Source organism: Neolamprologus multifasciatus, chromosome 10 (genome assembly GCF_963576455.1).
Source record: "Neolamprologus multifasciatus chromosome 10, fNeoMul1.2, whole genome shotgun sequence".
NCBI lineage: Eukaryota > Metazoa > Chordata > Actinopteri > Cichliformes > Cichlidae > Neolamprologus > Neolamprologus multifasciatus.
Window position 1 is genome coordinate 2026461 of NC_140448.1, and position 18176 is coordinate 2044636.

At 40.9% G+C, this 18176-nt stretch overlaps 1 protein-coding gene across 6 annotated transcripts in view; it reads right to left on the reverse strand.

Annotated features, from left to right (window-relative positions):
• The window catches only part of robo3 (roundabout, axon guidance receptor, homolog 3 (Drosophila)), a 176709-nt gene that overhangs the window by 94504 nt on the left and 64029 nt on the right, over positions 1–18176 (reverse strand). The window contains exon 1 of one of the 6 annotated variants that reach the window (XM_085175692.1): positions 3209–3800. The exons of the other annotated variants lie outside the window; for them this stretch is intronic. Within the exon in view, the coding sequence (XP_085031818.1) occupies positions 3209–3272 (64 nt within the window). The 5' untranslated portion in view covers positions 3273–3800. Of the gene's footprint in view, positions 1–3208; positions 3801–18176 lie in introns of those variants that run through there. 6 annotated transcript variants of the gene reach the window in all.

Below are 18176 nucleotides of genomic sequence, written 5' to 3' on the forward strand. Positions count from 1 at the left end.
TCCATCTGTCTGCAGCCCAAGGCTGGAAGCTTAGGTATACTGTGTTGGGCCCTAAAGGCAGTTGCACTTGAGACCTTCAAGGAGTAGGGAGTGCTAACTTGTCCTGTCAGCACCCGCTGCTAAATAGAGATGAGTTTAAGCCCTTTCCCTTGATGCCTGATGAAGAAGGAGCTCAGTGTTTGTTGATTTTGGCTCGCTGTGGTAGGAACATGCAGCATAGATAATAAGCAGTGCCATTAAGAGAGGGAGCGCAAGCCTTAGTTTGCAGATGAACGAGCAAAAACACCCCACTGACATGTTTACAAAGTGCTTTTGTTTATTTACTACAGCCCAGTACACAAATAACTTGTTATTAATGCATCATGAGGTGCAGTCAATCTGATGTGTAATGGATATTTGTGACTGTGAAATTCTATTACCATGGGTACACATAATCAACGACTAGCATACGCAAATTCACCTCATGTTTTTTTTTAGCATTACTTATTATTCATTTCTAGAACTGGTTGACCAGCAGCTTGAAAAAAAGCGAAACTACTCAAATAAGATTCAGAAAGTGGATGGATGATTAACGCTGCTGATTCTGAGGTAACAGGAGGAGGAGGTTTAGTTCCCTGCCCTGATTTCGAGTGTTATTTTTCAACCGGCGCAAGTTAGGATCGTCTTGTAGCTTGAATGCTACACTGTGCCTCATTTCAGTGCATCATGCTTGAATGTATTGACAGCCTAATTGATCTGTGCAGAACAGATGGGCAGGCAGGTGGGGGGAGGAGGAAGGTACGCTCACTGTGCGAATGCGTGTTTGTTCTCGGAAATGACTACAAAGCTTTCTGTGTCTTTTTTCTTTCTGCAGAAAAAAGAATGTTGTCAATATTCCAAAAGCAAAAAACAAAATGAGCTACTGCATATTGGAGTGCTGTTACGAGCCATTCCAGTCGGCGGTGATGACTGTAACGTATAAAAATAACAAAGTAAATCTAGGTTTACAATGTGGAGTGCAGCTGGTAAAAGTCTCGCGCTGGGCTTCCATCTGAATAGTCACCTAAATGGAACGGTGCTATCTCATTTTTGAAACACTGTACTGGTTACTGACTGCCAACAGAATTCACAAGAACTGTTTTGTATCAGTGTCCATTAGTACGTCCATGGATTTGTGCAAAAATAATTTTTCAAACAGCACATTCATCTCTGTGGGACACATCTTAGAAATTCGGAAAAATAAAAATACACATTTTTTACTTTAGTCATTCACGTGGTTTTGGTTTTAGAGTGAACTGGTCTTTTTGCCACCAGGATCTAGTGGTTGTGCCCCAACTTTAAAGAGGACTACTCAGACGTCTCAATACAATCTCAGCAGCAGTTATAACTCCTGTCAAACTGTCCTTGATCAATCCATTAAACCCCTCCAAACCTCCGCCACTGTAACTCATTGAGGCTGACAGCATGTCTGAAAAACCTTGCCAGAAACAGAAGAAAGGGTTTTAAACAATGGCCATCTCGGTAATTGTGCTATTTCAGCCACATTACACCCCACGGTACTTCCCTCCCTAAAGGAAATTGAGCTGTGTGCTCAGACTGTAATTACAGAGTGGTTATCTAGGTTTGGTGTCGGCTATTTCATCTCGCAACTAGTCTGGTGAGGACATCCACATCGCAACAAAGCAGCTGTTTTCAGCTCCTGCCTTGAAGTCACATCAATAAAGTACATTGTAAACACATGAGTCACTGACAGTCATTGGAGGAGAGTTTCCTGAGGTCGTCGTGGTGACTGATAGTGACAGCGGTGATTGGCAGATTCCAGTGTCATATTACTGGAAAAACAGTCTGAGACCAGACTCTGTGACTCTGGCTCCGCATGAACGGCCCCTTCACACGAAGACGAGGGATGGAGAATCATTCCTAAACTCTTCTTCATTGCATCTTCTTCTCCACATATATCTGTGCTGGCACTGATCTGAAGCTTCTTCTTCCTTTTAATCTATGCCAATTTGTATAACAGTATCAGAGAGGGAAAAAAAGTCCGCTGCTAAAAACAGTACAGTTCTCTCTTTTTTTTTTTAACTCACCATGTGTTTGCTAAAGTGAAAATAAGCAGCTTTAATCCAGCCTTTATAGTCCCAGAGGAGCATCTGGAGTCAGTGAAGGAGCACTTTCACAGATGCTGAGTTCATAGGCAATGTTTACAGGCTTGTAAAAGGGAGTCTCAGCAGTGGGGCTGGGCCCAAAGACACCACACTGTCACAAACGATATCATCCCACTTGTGTCAAAAAACATTGCTTTAGTACATCGCACATGGAGGTTCATCTGTGCTGAACACAGACATGAATGCATGTTGACAAAGAGCCTGTAGCCAACTGGCAGCAATTTCAGTTAAACACGTGTGATTGATGGAGGATCTGAGGATCCAGCAGTCTCATTTAAACATATCTCTATCATCCCAGAGGTGTCTGATGTCTACAAGAAAGAGCCATACTATGACTCGTAGTGTGCGTATGTGGCAGATTTCGCTTCTGAAAGCTGGAATCAAAAGCACCATATGCATACGTCTGAAGGCAAAGTCATGAAACAACGAAAACCAATATTGTGCATCATACATTTATATCCAGGGATTCGGTGACACTTAAACCTACACTGTTTGGTACTCTCCACCACACAGACTGGGACATAAAGGAGCTGCTTAACATTTTACACGCAGCAGCAGCTGGTAAAGGCTTTTTCCACTAAACCTTGTACAGTAGCAAGAAAGCATGCATTTTTTAGCAATGCTGTCCACAGAGGGACTCAAACTTTCAACCCTGCCACACTCACTTACAGTAGTGGAGAAGGAACTGAAGAGTTTTCGTTTCACAATTGCATTGTGTTCATAGTTCATCTAATGGGCCCAATGCTGGAGATAAATGAGCCAGCAAAGTCAGATTTCTGTGGGGAGCAGATGCTGGTGATAATCCAGTATCCCCTGGGCAGGTCACACAGTAAAGCTGCATATGGGCTACTCTGCTGTCTGTTGTTCCTAAGTGGCCTTTTAAGTGACATCATCTAGGAGGATTACTCACTTATGCACAAATGCTGACATAAAGGGGGGCTTCCTACAAGATCAGCTGACTGATGTGAAATAGTAAGTTTGTAAACTTTATAACGGACATTGTACAAGTGTTTTGTTTGTTAATTTGTTAACCATAACCACAAAACAAGCAATTTAAAACTTACCATATGCCAAACTTCCGAGTGAAAATACAACCAGTAAGGGAACCAGAGCCGGACGGTACTCCATTATACAAATGTGCACATAGGTAGATAAGGTTGGTGGCAGTCTTTAGGCTGTCAAGCAGCAGCACTTATAATTTCCACACAGACCCACAAATGAGCGCCAGCCTATGGTATGAAATGTCAGCAACTAGCAGCGGACTCCGCAGGCAGCATCTCAGCCGCTCTACAAATAAACCATAAGTTCAAACTTTAATCCCTCAACGCTTCTGCAAAATCTGCGCTTAGTGTCGTACAAAGCAAGCTGCAGGTGATGATCGGAGGGGCGGCTGAGAGTGAGGGGAAGGCAGCGCCCGGTCAATGAGTCCCGTTTTTCCTCTTTTTGTTTGTTTTTAACAGAGGAGAAACATTCATCAGGGCTTAGTCCTGTAGAAAAACAGCCCCAAAGTAGCCGGAGTCATCGTACCAGGAGGAAACGTCCACTTTGTTAAAAGCTCAGCTCCATGTGTGTCACTGCTCCGTCCCTCTCTGTCGCTCCGCCACCAGCACTGAGCCTCAGCAGCAAACAGTGCGCTCCCGGAGCCGAAGCGCACCACGGTAACAGCGGCCACAATGGCATTACCGGCTTCCGCTTGTGCTTTCAAAATAAAATTCTGATGAAGCAACCTGATGCAATGCCTACGGCTATATTATAAATTGATAAGTTAGAGAAGCATATCTTTAAGAGGGTAATCACTGGAAAATGAATATTAAAAAACAGCTGTGTTAATGCCAGTGGAGCCGGCTGGTCTTGACTGACCTAACAAAATGCGAATGATTGGTTACAGAAATCATTCAACCTGTCAGGGTTTTTATGCACCTCATCTAATAGTTTCGATTCCGGAATATCTATCTATCTATCTATCTATCTATCTATCTATCTATCTATCTATCTATCTACAGAGAGAGAGAGAGAGAATCTACACTATTAACAAAAGCACATCTCAGTTAAGCTGTGACAAAAGCTCCAGCCTGCTGTAACAGTATGCTGAAGGCAGACTCAGCATTCCTCCGGTTGATCTTTGTTTAATTCCGACTAACTTTACCACCACAGTACCATTCTCTTAAAGGGCCAGTGCGCTCAATTTCAATGCGTATGTTGCGGGAGCCTCCGAGGGACCATTACAGTGAAACATTGTCAGGCTATGTATGTAATGTTCGTATACCTTCTAACCAACAAAACACGATAGGATCATGACCAGTTAGTCATTTATGTTAAATTCAGATTTAAATAAACTTCAGGGTCTTAGAGACACAACAGAGGCAACTGCAGTTGAAGCAAAACGTTTGTGAACCTTCTCGTAACTCCCATAACATCTGCTTGGATTAATAATAAAAGCAAAAGTTACTAGTGGAAATATTTACTTGTTTGTTTGTTTTTTCAGCCATTACTGTGAGTGATTACTCAGTGTGCTTGATCTGGACATGAAAAGTAGATACGGTTAGTGTTTCGTCAGATTGTATTTTGGCTATAATTGTAACTTAGATGAAGATTAGAGACGAGTAACCAATACAGAATCCCACAAGTAATCCAAACAGTTTTGTATTTTGTCTCTGTTACTCCCTTTCTGTGTCCTCCATGCGCTGGTAAGATGTTTCCCACTCAAGCTGTGAATTTTCCTCAGCATTGAGAAGAAGTCACCATGCTGTTCAAAAAAGTCCAGATGTATAATATGCAATCAAAGACAGCTTGGACACTTTATCTTACATCTATATAGTTATATAAATGAATATTTTGCATCCTTGAATACGCTATGAAGAGCATGAAGGCTAACGTAGTGCTGCAAAGATTCATGATCTTTGCATTCATTCAGAAACGACCTTTTTTTTCTTAAACTGAACTCATAATACTCAATGAGGCGCAAATGTCAGCTTTTATCTCATGGCTGTTATCTAAACACACAGGCATAAATGATTTTGGCAATAGTTTGAATCCAAATGCAAATTTCTCTTACATGTGTACGACCTTTGATTGTGCCGACTGTGATGCTATGTATACAAATAAGGCGATAGAAATGACTCAGGCACTAAAAGATGCAAACAAGCCCCCCACACTGCTGCAAAATGTCACTATTTATCTGAGCACAGGCTCTGCCTGCAACTGATGGAAAGCGAAAAGCAATATTACATGTGCCAGGAGATACGGCAAACTGCAGCCAATGAAACTTGACTTAAGAGCCACAATTCTGCAATAAGGAATGATTGGCTAGAGTGCTGTTGAGCCGAATAAATATTAGGGGTCAGAAAGACCTGGTAAACACACAGCTCTTGACATTTATAGAAATGCATTGAATGGTGGTTTGCATCAAGCTGCGCATACTAAGTTGAGCTTTAACACATTCTGTCTCGCTGCGTTCTCAGCATTGCATGAAATAGAAATAATTCCACACCAGTAAGGTCACAGTGTCTGCTGCAGAGGGCTGAAAATAAATTCTCTCTTTTTGGGTTATGAGAAGCAAGCGCCACTTAAACACCCCTGATATCTCTTTCATGTTTTATGCATGTACATGTTTAATTTAATTGCAGAAACTGATTAATTGAGCATTGCTCTGTGATTGAATAAAACATGATGAGGCCCTCCACTTAAACGCATTTCCGTTTGTCTGTGACTGATGCCGCTACTTTGGTGCCTTCATCAAACATTTGGCATAGCTGTCAGTGGAATCAAGCACTCCATGAATTCAGACTAATTATCCACATTAGGAACTGAATTACAATGACAGCCCATCAGTGTGGATTGGTGCTGTGCAACACATTTGCAGCTGAGCCATAGACCACAGAGTTTTGCCCTTTCCACGCACAAAGATTTGCGTGTGGAAAGGGCATAATTTTTGCTATTCATTTGAAAGCATTGTAAAGGCCACGTAGAATCAACTTTTGTGAAATGCCAGCATTAAAACATTTCCTGGCATTCCTGGCAGCATAGGAAAAGACGGCCTCTATAATATATGGAGTCTAATTGATGGTTTGGTTGGCAGGAGACTTTTCATTGCCCTACCTCTAGACCAGCCAGTGTTTGAACAGAGTCTCTGGAATCTACAAACAATAAATGTCAATCCAAATAAAAAAGAGTGTTTCCACAGTTGTTTAGAACAAATCCACTGAAAGAGTTGAATTCAGCACATGGCAAGCACGCTTCAAGACAAACGTATTGTCATATTCAGTAATGCACTGGGCAGCTGAGCCTACATTTATAAATAAGCTAATGACTTTAAGTGAAAGGAGCCTATGCTGTATGAAGGATCTTTTTTTTCCCTCTTTTGGCCGAGGCTGCACTGTTTCTGCAGGCTGTTTAACTGTTCCACTCTGAATGGCTTTCAAATGCCTTTCAGAAGAATGAGAAATATCAAGCATCGCCCAAACATCAATTTATGGAAACCAAATAAGGCTTTCAGACCAACCACACACATATCATTTACATATAAACTCCAAAATAATCAAAAGGAAGGAGACTTGTTATTTAAAAGTCTATTCATTTATTTAAGATGAGACAGAGCTCATTTTGCATGCATGTGTGATGCAAACAACAAACTATCAGTGCTTTGTCATTTTAAGGAAAATTAATCTCTTGCACTTATCACCATGAAGGGTTTTCTAAAGAGTGCTTTCAGTATATGAAGCTGTCCCAATGGCATCGAGTAGTTATGGAGACAGATTAATTCTTAAAAAATATACAATTTCTTTTGGCTTCATCCTTCTTCTTTAAGCAGCATTGTTGTAGGTCAAACCTGATGATTCATGAAGTGTCATGTAGAAATGTATTACTTCCTGTCCAAGGATGTCTATAGATGTGACTGACTCTGATTAAATGGAAAATGACATATTTTGTTCTTTCTTTGTGTCTTTTAAAATAGGGGGTCATTTTAAGGAGCCAGTACATGGCTAGTACAGGACCACTGTAAGTACAATAGGTGGATTTATTGTTGTGTTTTTAAAGAACGCATCATATTCATCATATGCATTGTGTTCCAGTTTTCCACTTTTAGAGTTGAACAAATAAAGACACAGTAGACATTGAGACACTGATAGTCCACATGATATGATATTCCCAGGGTGTGGTTGTGTTTTTGAGTTGAGCATTCTTATTATATTTTGAGTTGTGCTGCCAATTACAGTTTTTGTTGTACTGTTTTATTGTTTAACTTTGAAGGATAGTTTTGCTTTACTTCTTGTTTTTTAAATTAGCTGCATGTGTACTTTTAGTTCTTTGTCACATTATTTCACAGCCTTCCTCCATCTCTTGCTCTTGGGTCGTTTCATCTAATTTCATGACCTTTTGATGTAAAGATGGAGCGCTACACATGGCAAACCTTGGTATTTTCTTTTCTCGAATTTGCCAACATAATTTTCTCCTGTTTGTTACTGGAAGGCAAACAAGATTTTCCTTATTTTCGTGCTTAAAAGACCATATGAACTGATGTATTGTTCTTCCCACAGAGAAATGGCCAACATCATCTACCAGAACCACTTCCTTCCTGGCTATAAATCACCATTAATGTATAAAAACAGTGATGGCAGTGCTGATATTGCTGGGAGTGTTCAAGCAGCAGTTTTGCATGCCTACAATTACAGGGAAAGTAAAAGTCTCTCAGATATATACGCCCACAGCTGTTGATGTCAGAGATTAGCCTTCTGTGAATTCATTGGCTAAGTGCAAATGTGCAAATGCTTAAAATATTTGCTATTTAGCTGCCCCAAACTTGAGCTCTGATTTAAAGCTAAAAATGTTTTTTCAACGATGCAAGTTCATCTTTTAAAGTACCTTTAAAATCCCTGAAAGGCTAACCTTGAGAGAACACTTTTAAGTTGGAAATAACCAAAACTTGAAGCAGAAAACAACAGACTATTAAGATGGAATCAGTGGCACACTGCCTAGGAGGCACCCTGTACATTCTGAATCACATGCATATGCCCCTATATCTGATGATGCAGCAGAGCAGGGAGAATAAGTCATTAAGACTATTGCTTATAATCTCAGTAGGCAGACCCACTCATGGTGAAATCACTGTTACCTTGAAATGCCATTAAATGCTTATCATCTGCATCTATAGCGAGACATTTGAACCTTTTCAAGGTTTCTTCTCCATTTCTAGTAATGAGACCCTCATATGTCTGCACCTTTTTTTAAACTCATAGTGGGTAATAAGAGGACAACCCCCTCAAGAGGATCCAATGAACGAATTCTAGTATAGATTAATTGATTAGGAGGGTGGCGCTCTAAGATGACAATATATCTCTTTATTGATCCACCTTTCAATGGGAATGGCTGTTATCCAACTTCCCTCAGGGATGAAAAGAAAAAAGAGGAAAAAATACGAGGGGGAGGTGGAAAAGCAGTCCAGCTATTAGGTGGGCAACTAATTTCCTGTTTCTCTTGCTGGCTTTTCTCGACTTGGATTCAGTCCCACAGTGTGAATAAAAGGAAATATGGGCAAGAGATCCAGTGGATTGCCATTTAGACAAGAGCTCTATTGTCTCTCTACTGTCTCTGCTCCTATAAGAATCCATTTCTTTATCTCCACTTCTTCTCAGAGACCTCTTTCTTTGCCATCACTCTATATTGAGAGCACCCCCCCACCCCCACCCCTCGCCCCAACCATTAATTTTAGGGCTGTGAAGCGAGACACACCTTCTGCTTTCTCCAACGCTCTCTGCATATATACGAACTGATAGGGGTATATGACAGGGCTGGGCGTCCCGTCTGTTTGCCAGCACACATTATGATGAGAGGGGCAGATTGTGGTGTCAAAGCAAACATTAAGCTCTTGTTTATCTGCTGGGGTTAACCATCCAGTGGGTTTCATATACTGACTGTATTCTGTAATGAGTGGGGATGAGGTTTGGCACTTGTACTATAAGCTGTGTGAATGTCTCTCTGAAGACAGTAGCTGAATGGGTCACCAACAGCAGAAACTGGTTATGATGAAGGACCAAAATGGGTAATAAAAGCGGTTATTTTGAATGACGGACAACAATTTTGCATTTTATGACTTGGCTGTCCTTTCAATTTGTGAGATGACGAGGACATGGAGGAATCCTGATTGCGTTTGTGTTGGCACTAAGCCATAAGAGCTTCAGCAAACCTTGAAATATATTACAGCATTGGTGTCACTCTACTCTCCTCTTTACTTAATCTCTTCCACTGGGTTTTGGAACAGCCGTGGCTGTAGTTTAAACCATGGTTTTCTTTTATTGAGCGATTGATTCCTGAGAACACTGGAGAGGTGTTTTGAGGATTGATGTTGCCTCTGATGCATCACTTTCCTCACTGACAGGATTGAAACATATTTCCTTGTTTTTTAAAAATGTCTGGAATAAAATTCAGCCTATTGTTACTAAAAGATGTCTTATCTTTGACACATCATGATATTCCGTTTTATTGCTCTCTCCTACACAAAAACAAGCTCGCTGCTCCTCACTTTGTCAAAGATGTCTGGTGTCTATATTTCTGGTTTGTTGTCTCTATTGGCTGCGTAGCAGAGACCTCCTATGCCCCCACCTGTGGTTTAGCTGAGAGAGCTTATTGGTATAATAGCAAGTAATGAATGGCATTACCTGATGTGACAAGACTGGACTTACTGTGATGTGGTCAATTTTAGAGCCAAAGCTTGTAGTAACGAGTGTTGTTCATGACTTTAAACTGTTGCTGTTCTTTTATTAATACATTTAGTAATATATTTGCAAATAAACCATGAAAAAGTCATTTCTGTTTCTATACTGAACAATGCAGTTTTCACATGACTGCAGTATAGGATTGTATGAAGTTATGCAGGATGCTACTGTGCCCGACCTCTGCAGTTTCTGGGAGAAGATGTGCACCTTGTTTAAAATAGTCTTTTTCTCAGGCACCAAGTGGTGTCAGGACAGAGGGTCAGAGCCCACAGCCGGCTAGTGCACTGTGCTGCTCTGTAATTTAGCGTCCTCTGCTTCCCCACCCCACAGAGCTCCCAACCATTCCTTTCCTGTGAGATGAAATGACTCTTCCAATTCTCCCATTCTGCACTGGGGCTGCGAGGTGGCAGGGTAGCGGGGAGATGGGTTGGTGAAGTGGCAACTGCAATTATGGCCCTCCCCACAACACACATACCCTAGAGAGCCTGAACAAAATTGTCTCTCCTCCACATACAAGCTCTTCCGACTCCATTCCTTCTCTCACCTGGCGTTAACAGGCAGCCCCGGCCAGCTGTTACGGTGTGTGACAGAAGCCATTCATGCCTAGCAGCTAGCTGCCTTATTTTCAGCAGGACTACATGAAGGAAAGAAAAGGCAGTGATTCAGTAACATGCATAGTATTTCCAACTAGCAAAGTAATAATTTTAGTAATTTCAATTGGATATTATTAATTTAAAAGTCTAAAAAGGATTAAAAAAAAAAAAGCTTATGAAACCAATTTTGCTGTAAAGAGAGCTGCAGATCACATCTTTCTGAGGATGCAACCAGGAGGCCAAAAACAAAATCTGTGAGACTGAAACCTAAAATAATTTGCCATTTCATAGTCCTGTTTCATCATATCCACTTCCAGGGAGCAGTAATCACACAGACAGATCAGACAATGCTAGATTTTACACAGTGATTACGAACAGACTGCCAGTCTCCTGCATTGAATTTGACCCCCCATCTCACTGGACTCCTGTGGAGAGGTAAGCTAATATTCTGTTATTACTTTAGCTATGTTTCATGCAAAGTAACCCATTATATTTCCAGGACAGAGCTGTGTTGTCTGGCAAATTGGAAAGGGAAAGTAATTACACCATGAATATACACAGCTAGCTCATTTGTTAGAACCGAAAATTGATCTAATAAAGCAAAATAGCACTCACAGCAGACATTCTCATTTTAATGGGAGATGGCAAACTATAGCACAATGCTGAGTGCATACAATATCACAGTTGTCCACTAAAAGTGTAGCCTTTCACTGTTTGCCAGTCCTAGCCTCCAGTGACAGATCAAATAAGACTTGTAAGTATACCTTCATTGTGTCAAAGGTCACTGTGAATGAAAATGAAAGAGCATGAGAGCACATGTGCAATCAGGAGGGAAGATCAATGCTATTCAGACCACTTTGGTTTCAGACTGCAGTGTTCACAGTTGATTGTGGTCTTAATGCTTTCTTTGATTACATTTCTTCAGGTTTCTTCATCACAAATAAAGCTCTGGATACATTTTGGTTGTTTTTGTAACTCCTGCAGTGGTTTGCTGAGATTACTGACCCACAAGTTTGTGATTCTTTACTTTTTTGTAAAGACATCATCTGATATTTCATTTAGAAACATTCCCATGAAAATTTGGCATACACGTGTAATTAATGCAAAATAATCGAATACTCTGTCTATGAAGATACTGTACGTGAGCTTTACCTACGGTCAGAGATGAGCAGAACTGTTCAAACTGTTTTAGTAGAAGACTGGAACAACTCCTTCCAGACCACAGGACAATTCAGATTTACTGAGAACAGTCCCACCAGAAAAAGGACACATGGGTCAGAGTATTTTCTTGAGTTTGTATACACCTAGAATGTCACCCCTCATTCTACCACTAGTTACTTGCCCTATTTTCTCTATTTGCCTTCTATATTGGGTGGAGTTCCAGCTTCCAGTTGATCAGACAACAGTCCAGGCTGTTTGTCAGGATGCATGGATGGCTGGGAGGTCATCTCCTAGAAAAAGAGGTCACTAGTACACATCAGTAGGAATGAGTCAACCAGATAAAGAGCAATGTTCTGTAGAAATAGTGCACTGAAAACTGTGGAACCAAGTGCTTTCAGTTGGACATATGGATGGGTAATGGCACCGGATACCGGTAGTTACCGGTAGTAACCAGACCGAAAAGCAGCGTACATTTCGGTGCTTTATTTTGGTGCTTTTTTTTCTTGAAATGTCATACACTTTGGATTCTAGCCAATCATTTTACCTTTCCAAGGATAGTAAGCGGGCCCAGGTACGTACGTTCTTTTAGAGCAGAGCTACAGATTAAAATGCCCAAGGTGAAGTGGTCAAAGTCTGGCTGTACTTCACAGCAAAAGATGCAAACTCAGCAGCCTGCAACAAGTGCTTTAAGCTGATACTGTGATACTGTGCAAAGGAGGTAACACCTCGAATCCGATGAAACACCTGGCGACGTATAGCATTTTTTTAAAAGCCGAGAAATGCGCCGTATTTGATAGCTTGCTGCGAGACCTCACACCGAGCACATCTACTGCAGGTGTGGTGCCTGTTATCGGACCCAGAGTTAGCAACATCCCCCAAAAACCCGAAGAGGAGAGTCCTGGCCCCTAGCCCTGCCAGTGTAGCAGAAATGATGACGGATGATGATGCAGCAGCAGCCGTTCTTCTCTGCGTGAGTAGCTTAATGTTGTTCGTGTGTAATTTACGTTGAGTAGGCTAACCGTTATTACATTAATGCATGTAAAGTGAACTAATAAACACCGTCGTAGTGACATGCGGCTATCTTCTAGTTTGATAGAGTGATACCATATATGCCCTATAGCTGCAGAAAAGGCTAATATTGTTATCTTTTTACAAAAAAAACAGCAAAACATGAGAGGTTTTAGGACAAAGTTTGTGTTTTCCATTGTTTAAGCACCAGTTCCAACCAAAGGAGGTATGTTGTATCAACAGAAAAGGCTAACTCGGTTATCATTTTGCAGAAAAAAAGGGACTGCTAAAAATAAAAACATAAGAGGTTTTTGGACAAAGTTTGTGTTCTCCATTCTTTAAGCACCAGTTAGAGCACCGGCACCATTTCAAAAGTACCGGTTTGGCACCGGTGTCAGATAAAACCTAAACGATACCCATCCCTAGTTGTACGTATGTTATATATGTAGCTGGGTGGTAAAACTTAATTTCATAATGTAGTTTCCCACTTGGGTTAAATAAGTATTCCCTCAGGATGTTGGGGTTGAAGTAAATGTATTATGTGTCAATTTGTTGCTGTTTTGTTGTTGTAAGGTTTAAACGTGCTGCCAGAAGTTACATATAGTTTGTTCTGTCTCCATTTGTTTTTCTCTTTATTTACATAGCTTTTTTCTCTCTCTCTATGAAACTTATAGCGGGAGTCTACATTGTGATGAAGAGAGATAATTTTATTACCGGAACTGAAATCAGATCTATGAAACCCTGAGCTCCAAATAACCAACAAATACATGAATTTAAGAGGCACTCATGCTGCAATAATCTCTTATTATTCTCATCTCCAGTTTGAATAAGCCTTTAAGGTCCCTTTAGAAGCTTTCTTCGATTCCATACCTCTCTCCTTGTCTGATGAACAAATGTAAAAAGTCTGGGAAAAAAGGCACCGACATTCCTCCTCAAACCCCCAAATAGACTGTCAGGGTTAAACCTTACTGTCTCAAGGGGGAGAACGTGAGATAACGAGTGAGAGTCAAGTCCAAACACTCGAAAGGGAAAACAGCTGGAAATGACTGGTTGACATTTTCATATCATGACAGCACTGTTAGTATGAATACTAACGGCGTTAGCATGTTGAAGAAGTTTGTTTTTGCATTAGCATTTACCATGTGGTGGAAAGTAGAATGTCAGTCATTTAAATTTTTTTATTCAAATACTATCCAAAAAATGGCATTATACAAATATTGCAATAATATACAAATGATGTGTGTCACTCAACAAGTTGGAGGCGAAGGTGATCATTGTGGTGGCCAGTCATCCTGTCTGATATGATCAAAGTTTGTCACAGCTGGCTATGTTTATGCTATTTGTATAACTGATCTTCTAAGTGTCCTTACCTTGTCTTGTGAAAAATAAAATCTTATTGGTTGTAGTTGCTAGGACCAGCCCCAAGATGTGAGATGTGGCCATTCAACATATATATGTCCTGTCTTACTATCACAGTAACATGACTGGACTTGGCAAGTGTAGTACAGAGGAACATTTCCGTGAGTACCAGACAGTCTTGATTATGAAAGCTCCAATAATGAAGACGTACCAGAGGTTTATGCTAACATATTTCCAATTAGCTCCCCAAGAGAACTCATGGGGAGCTAATTGAAGGAAGGAATTTACATACACATATAAACCAAAGCATTAAAACCACCTGATTAGTTTTGCTTGAATCCCCATCTTACTGTCAAAACAATTCTGACCCATCAGTGGTATCTGAAACCTGGATGCTAGCAGCAGATCCCTTAGGTCATCTACTGTCCTCAAATCCTTCCTGCAGATAACCAGTGAGATGATGGGGATGAGTATGTTACACATTTTTTAATCACTTAATAAAGTTGAGCTACATAGGTTGTGCATATCTGAAGATCAGCAGATAAGGAAAAACAATTATCAAAGTACCTTTTTTCTTTACTTGCCTTACAGTCAGCTGACCTACACTTTAGAGGGCTGGAAAAATTGGCACTAAGTTTAAATTCATTGGATAGAATGAGAAGAATGTGATGGTAAAATAAGCCCAGGCTAGTGATAGCTGCTGATAACACCACACTGACTTTTGTGCATCTGCAAAGACAGCATGCTAACGCAAAGGGAAAAACCCAGAGTGATGTTAAAGCTGAATGTGGGCTCTCTCCAGGCAAACAGTCAGACTCTGATCTTTAATACAGCATTGTAGCTTCTACCTGTAACTTTTCAATCAGCGTGGCAGTTGAAGTGCACTTTGAGCTCGTTTTCACATTTGCTGCAGGCTTAAAACTAAAACACTAAAGCTTCTGTACTCATTAGGACCAGCATGGTGCGTATTATAGCTTTATATTGTTAAATGGTAATTATGGGACAGTACATTTTAGGTGTAATGCAGCAGTAATGTACTAAGCAGTGCAACAAATTACTTTCTAATGCAATGTACTACCTTTAAAAAACATAATGAGTAATGTGTGCTTCACTGTCAGTCACATTATGTTGTCCCTCACTCCGCTCTGGTTGTGGCTTCCCCTTGTCCTCATGGGGGAGGCTGTTGCAATTAGAAGTGGCAGGACAATGATTGTGTGTATTTGGACTCTAATGATGTTTAGATGGATGGTAGATATCAAGCTCACATTTACATGAACGTCAGAACCCAAGACTTCCAAGCAGGTCACTGGACCGTAATGAGATGATCAGTGTTATTGACTTCACCTCTCTTTAATGTTCTGCTGTAAATTTGGCAGCTTCCTCAGCACACGCGTAATTTCCCAGTCCAATTTGGGAAGTCAAAAGATTTCACCTTTTTTAAACCATGAAGAATTCAGACGTTCAGCTTCTGTGGCCAAATAGTGGAATAATAAATAAGACTGAGAGGGATGAGGCAGCCCAACGCACATGGATGCTTTAAAAGTCTTTTGTTTGTTCAGGTTCAAAACCACTTCATCATTAGTCATCATTAGTATGCTGACGAGTGTGAGGACGGAAGCTGTGTCTCTATGTGAAGTTTTTTAATAGGTTTTTCACAGTATTTCATAAAAGGAAAAAAAGAAATATATGTAAGAGGGTAGACTAAAACATATGAATCAGAAGTTACTGCAAAAACATACATAAGTGCTGTGCTAGAAAACCTCCACTGATTCAGAACTTAACCTTAAATATAAAGTATTAGTTAAGGTCATCACATTTAAAAATTTAGCTATGTCAATGGAAACACAGCGACATATAAAGACGCACAAAAGACACAAAGGTGCAACTATTCAGCTGTCGCACACACACACCTACACACACGAATTCAGCCTTATCCCTTTCATCACTGCTTCACTTCAGCCTCTTTCTTCTCCATCAGCAATTCTTTTTTCCCATCATTGTCAGAGACGGCTTTATCCCTGTGAAAGCAAGGACATTGCTCGGCTGTAGGCTAGGCAGCGCTGCACTAGAAGAAAGCCCTTCACAGATGATTTCGGCTTTCTCTTTCCCTGACGGGGGGAGAAATCACAATCCCTTGTTCGCTGAAAATTATTGCTGGATTACCTGTGTCCCCGTGCAGCAGAGCTATCACAGCTAAACCAGCCCAACCTGGATTTATGAATTTCACGATTGACGCAGAAAGCGCAAGAAGAATTACACACAAAATCTTATTTTCATCATTTACGTTTATATATAGACCACTGCCAGACCCCATTTCTCTCATCCTGCCTTTGTCTCCTGTCTCTTTGTCTCTAATGATGACAACAATGATCAGGACAGGACTCACCAGGCTTACAGAGATCCAGGTTTCCTCTCCTAGCCTTACTTACTTGCTCTTGGCTTCAGTTTCTCCCCACCCTGCCCTCTGACATACAATGTGCCTGTGGCTGATAGGGAGAAGAGACAGTGCTGGAAGCAAGGGAAGGTGGTGGAGGGGGTTGGGAGCTCATTGTTTTCTTTCACTCTCTTGGATCTCTCTTTATTTATGATACCTCCTGCACGACCAGGGACATGCAGCGACCCCAGGAACAACATTCAGCCATAATGTGCTGGTGATTGTGTCTTGCAAAAGCAGACTATCCTCTTGTGTGTTGACTTTCTGGCTGATCACAAAAACAATAGCCCCCCTGCCCATCACTCTGAGGGAGACAGTTGGTTTGAAGTTTGAGTGAATGAGGGCCACTGGGGGATGGTCTCCAAGGCTGGACCATGAGGGGGAATAATGTTTCAGAGGGAATAGGGGGAGGTTTAATTTTAACAGTTAGTGTTGCCTTCATCTTCTGACAGAGTCCCTCTGGGAAAATGATTACAAACTATTCAGCTTTGTTTAAAATGTATTTGGTTATTTAGGAAAAAAGCGTTAAACATTTGTGAGCAATTGTCCTCACGCCCACCATGCACAGCAGCACTGAGTCAGCAGCTTATGTTAAAACTGTATGCCTGTGAAAGAGCGCATGCAGGTAATGAGCTATTGGCAGTTGTTAAACAGACTGTGTGTAATGGGTCGTTGGAGCAGTGAGTGCCCTGCTCACCTGTTAGCCTGAGCTTTGGACCAGCTGGACTGGCCAAAGAGCAAAGGTGGGCAGTCTGGGGGAAGGAGTTCACATTTGAAGTTGCTTAGAACGGCCTCTTCAATAAATGCAACAGCTGATATGAATCAACCTTACAGCTGTTCATGCAACTGTTGTTGGACATTATTTCGACTCCATTACCTCTTCCTCAGTTCTGTGACGATGCTGTCATGACAGTACGCACCTATCCAGCCTGTGTTCAAGAGGGCAGATAGGGTTCATCGCACTCTCTGTATACATTTACACCATATGCTTCATGAATATTTCATGCTAGATTAAAGTTTTTTCAATTTCCTTTGATTTCCTTTTAAAAACAAACAAACAAAACAATAGTTGGTCACTAGTTTAGGTATAACCTTCCTGAGAGTGCAAAAAGATTCAGGGCAAAAGTTGGATTTGCAAACAGACAGAAATGTCATGTGTATATAAAAGATTAAGATAAAAGTATTAGTATTGGTTTCTGTACTTAAAGGTTTTCTAGCATTTTGAAGACACAGTGTTAGCTGGTAGTGTGTGGACCAGTTCTGTTTACATTATACATGCTTCCTTTAGCCAGTATCATTAAAAGATGTAGCATACAGTTTCACTGTTATGCAGATGGAGTCATTTTTGAGCAGGATGTCCTTCGATGCACGCATTAAATAAATATGTAGGACTGTGTTCGTCTATCCATGCAATATCTCTAAAATTAGAAATATCCTGTCTCAGAGTGACGCTGAAAAACTAGTTCATGCATTTATTACTTCTAGACTGGACTAGTAGAATGACAGGCAGAGCCTTCAGCTTCCAGGCCCTTCTTCTGTGGAACCAGCTCTAAGCTTGGATTTGGACAGACAGACAGACACCCTCTACATTTAAGATTAGGCTTAAAACTTCCCCTCTTTGACAAAGTTTATAGTAAACGCTGGGTCAGGTGACCCTGAATCCACCCTTAGTTTTGCTGCAATAGACTTAAGGCTGTCGGGGGATTCCCATAATGCATTGAGCATTTCTCCTTCTCTCACCCCTGTTCATTCACCATGTGTTTAT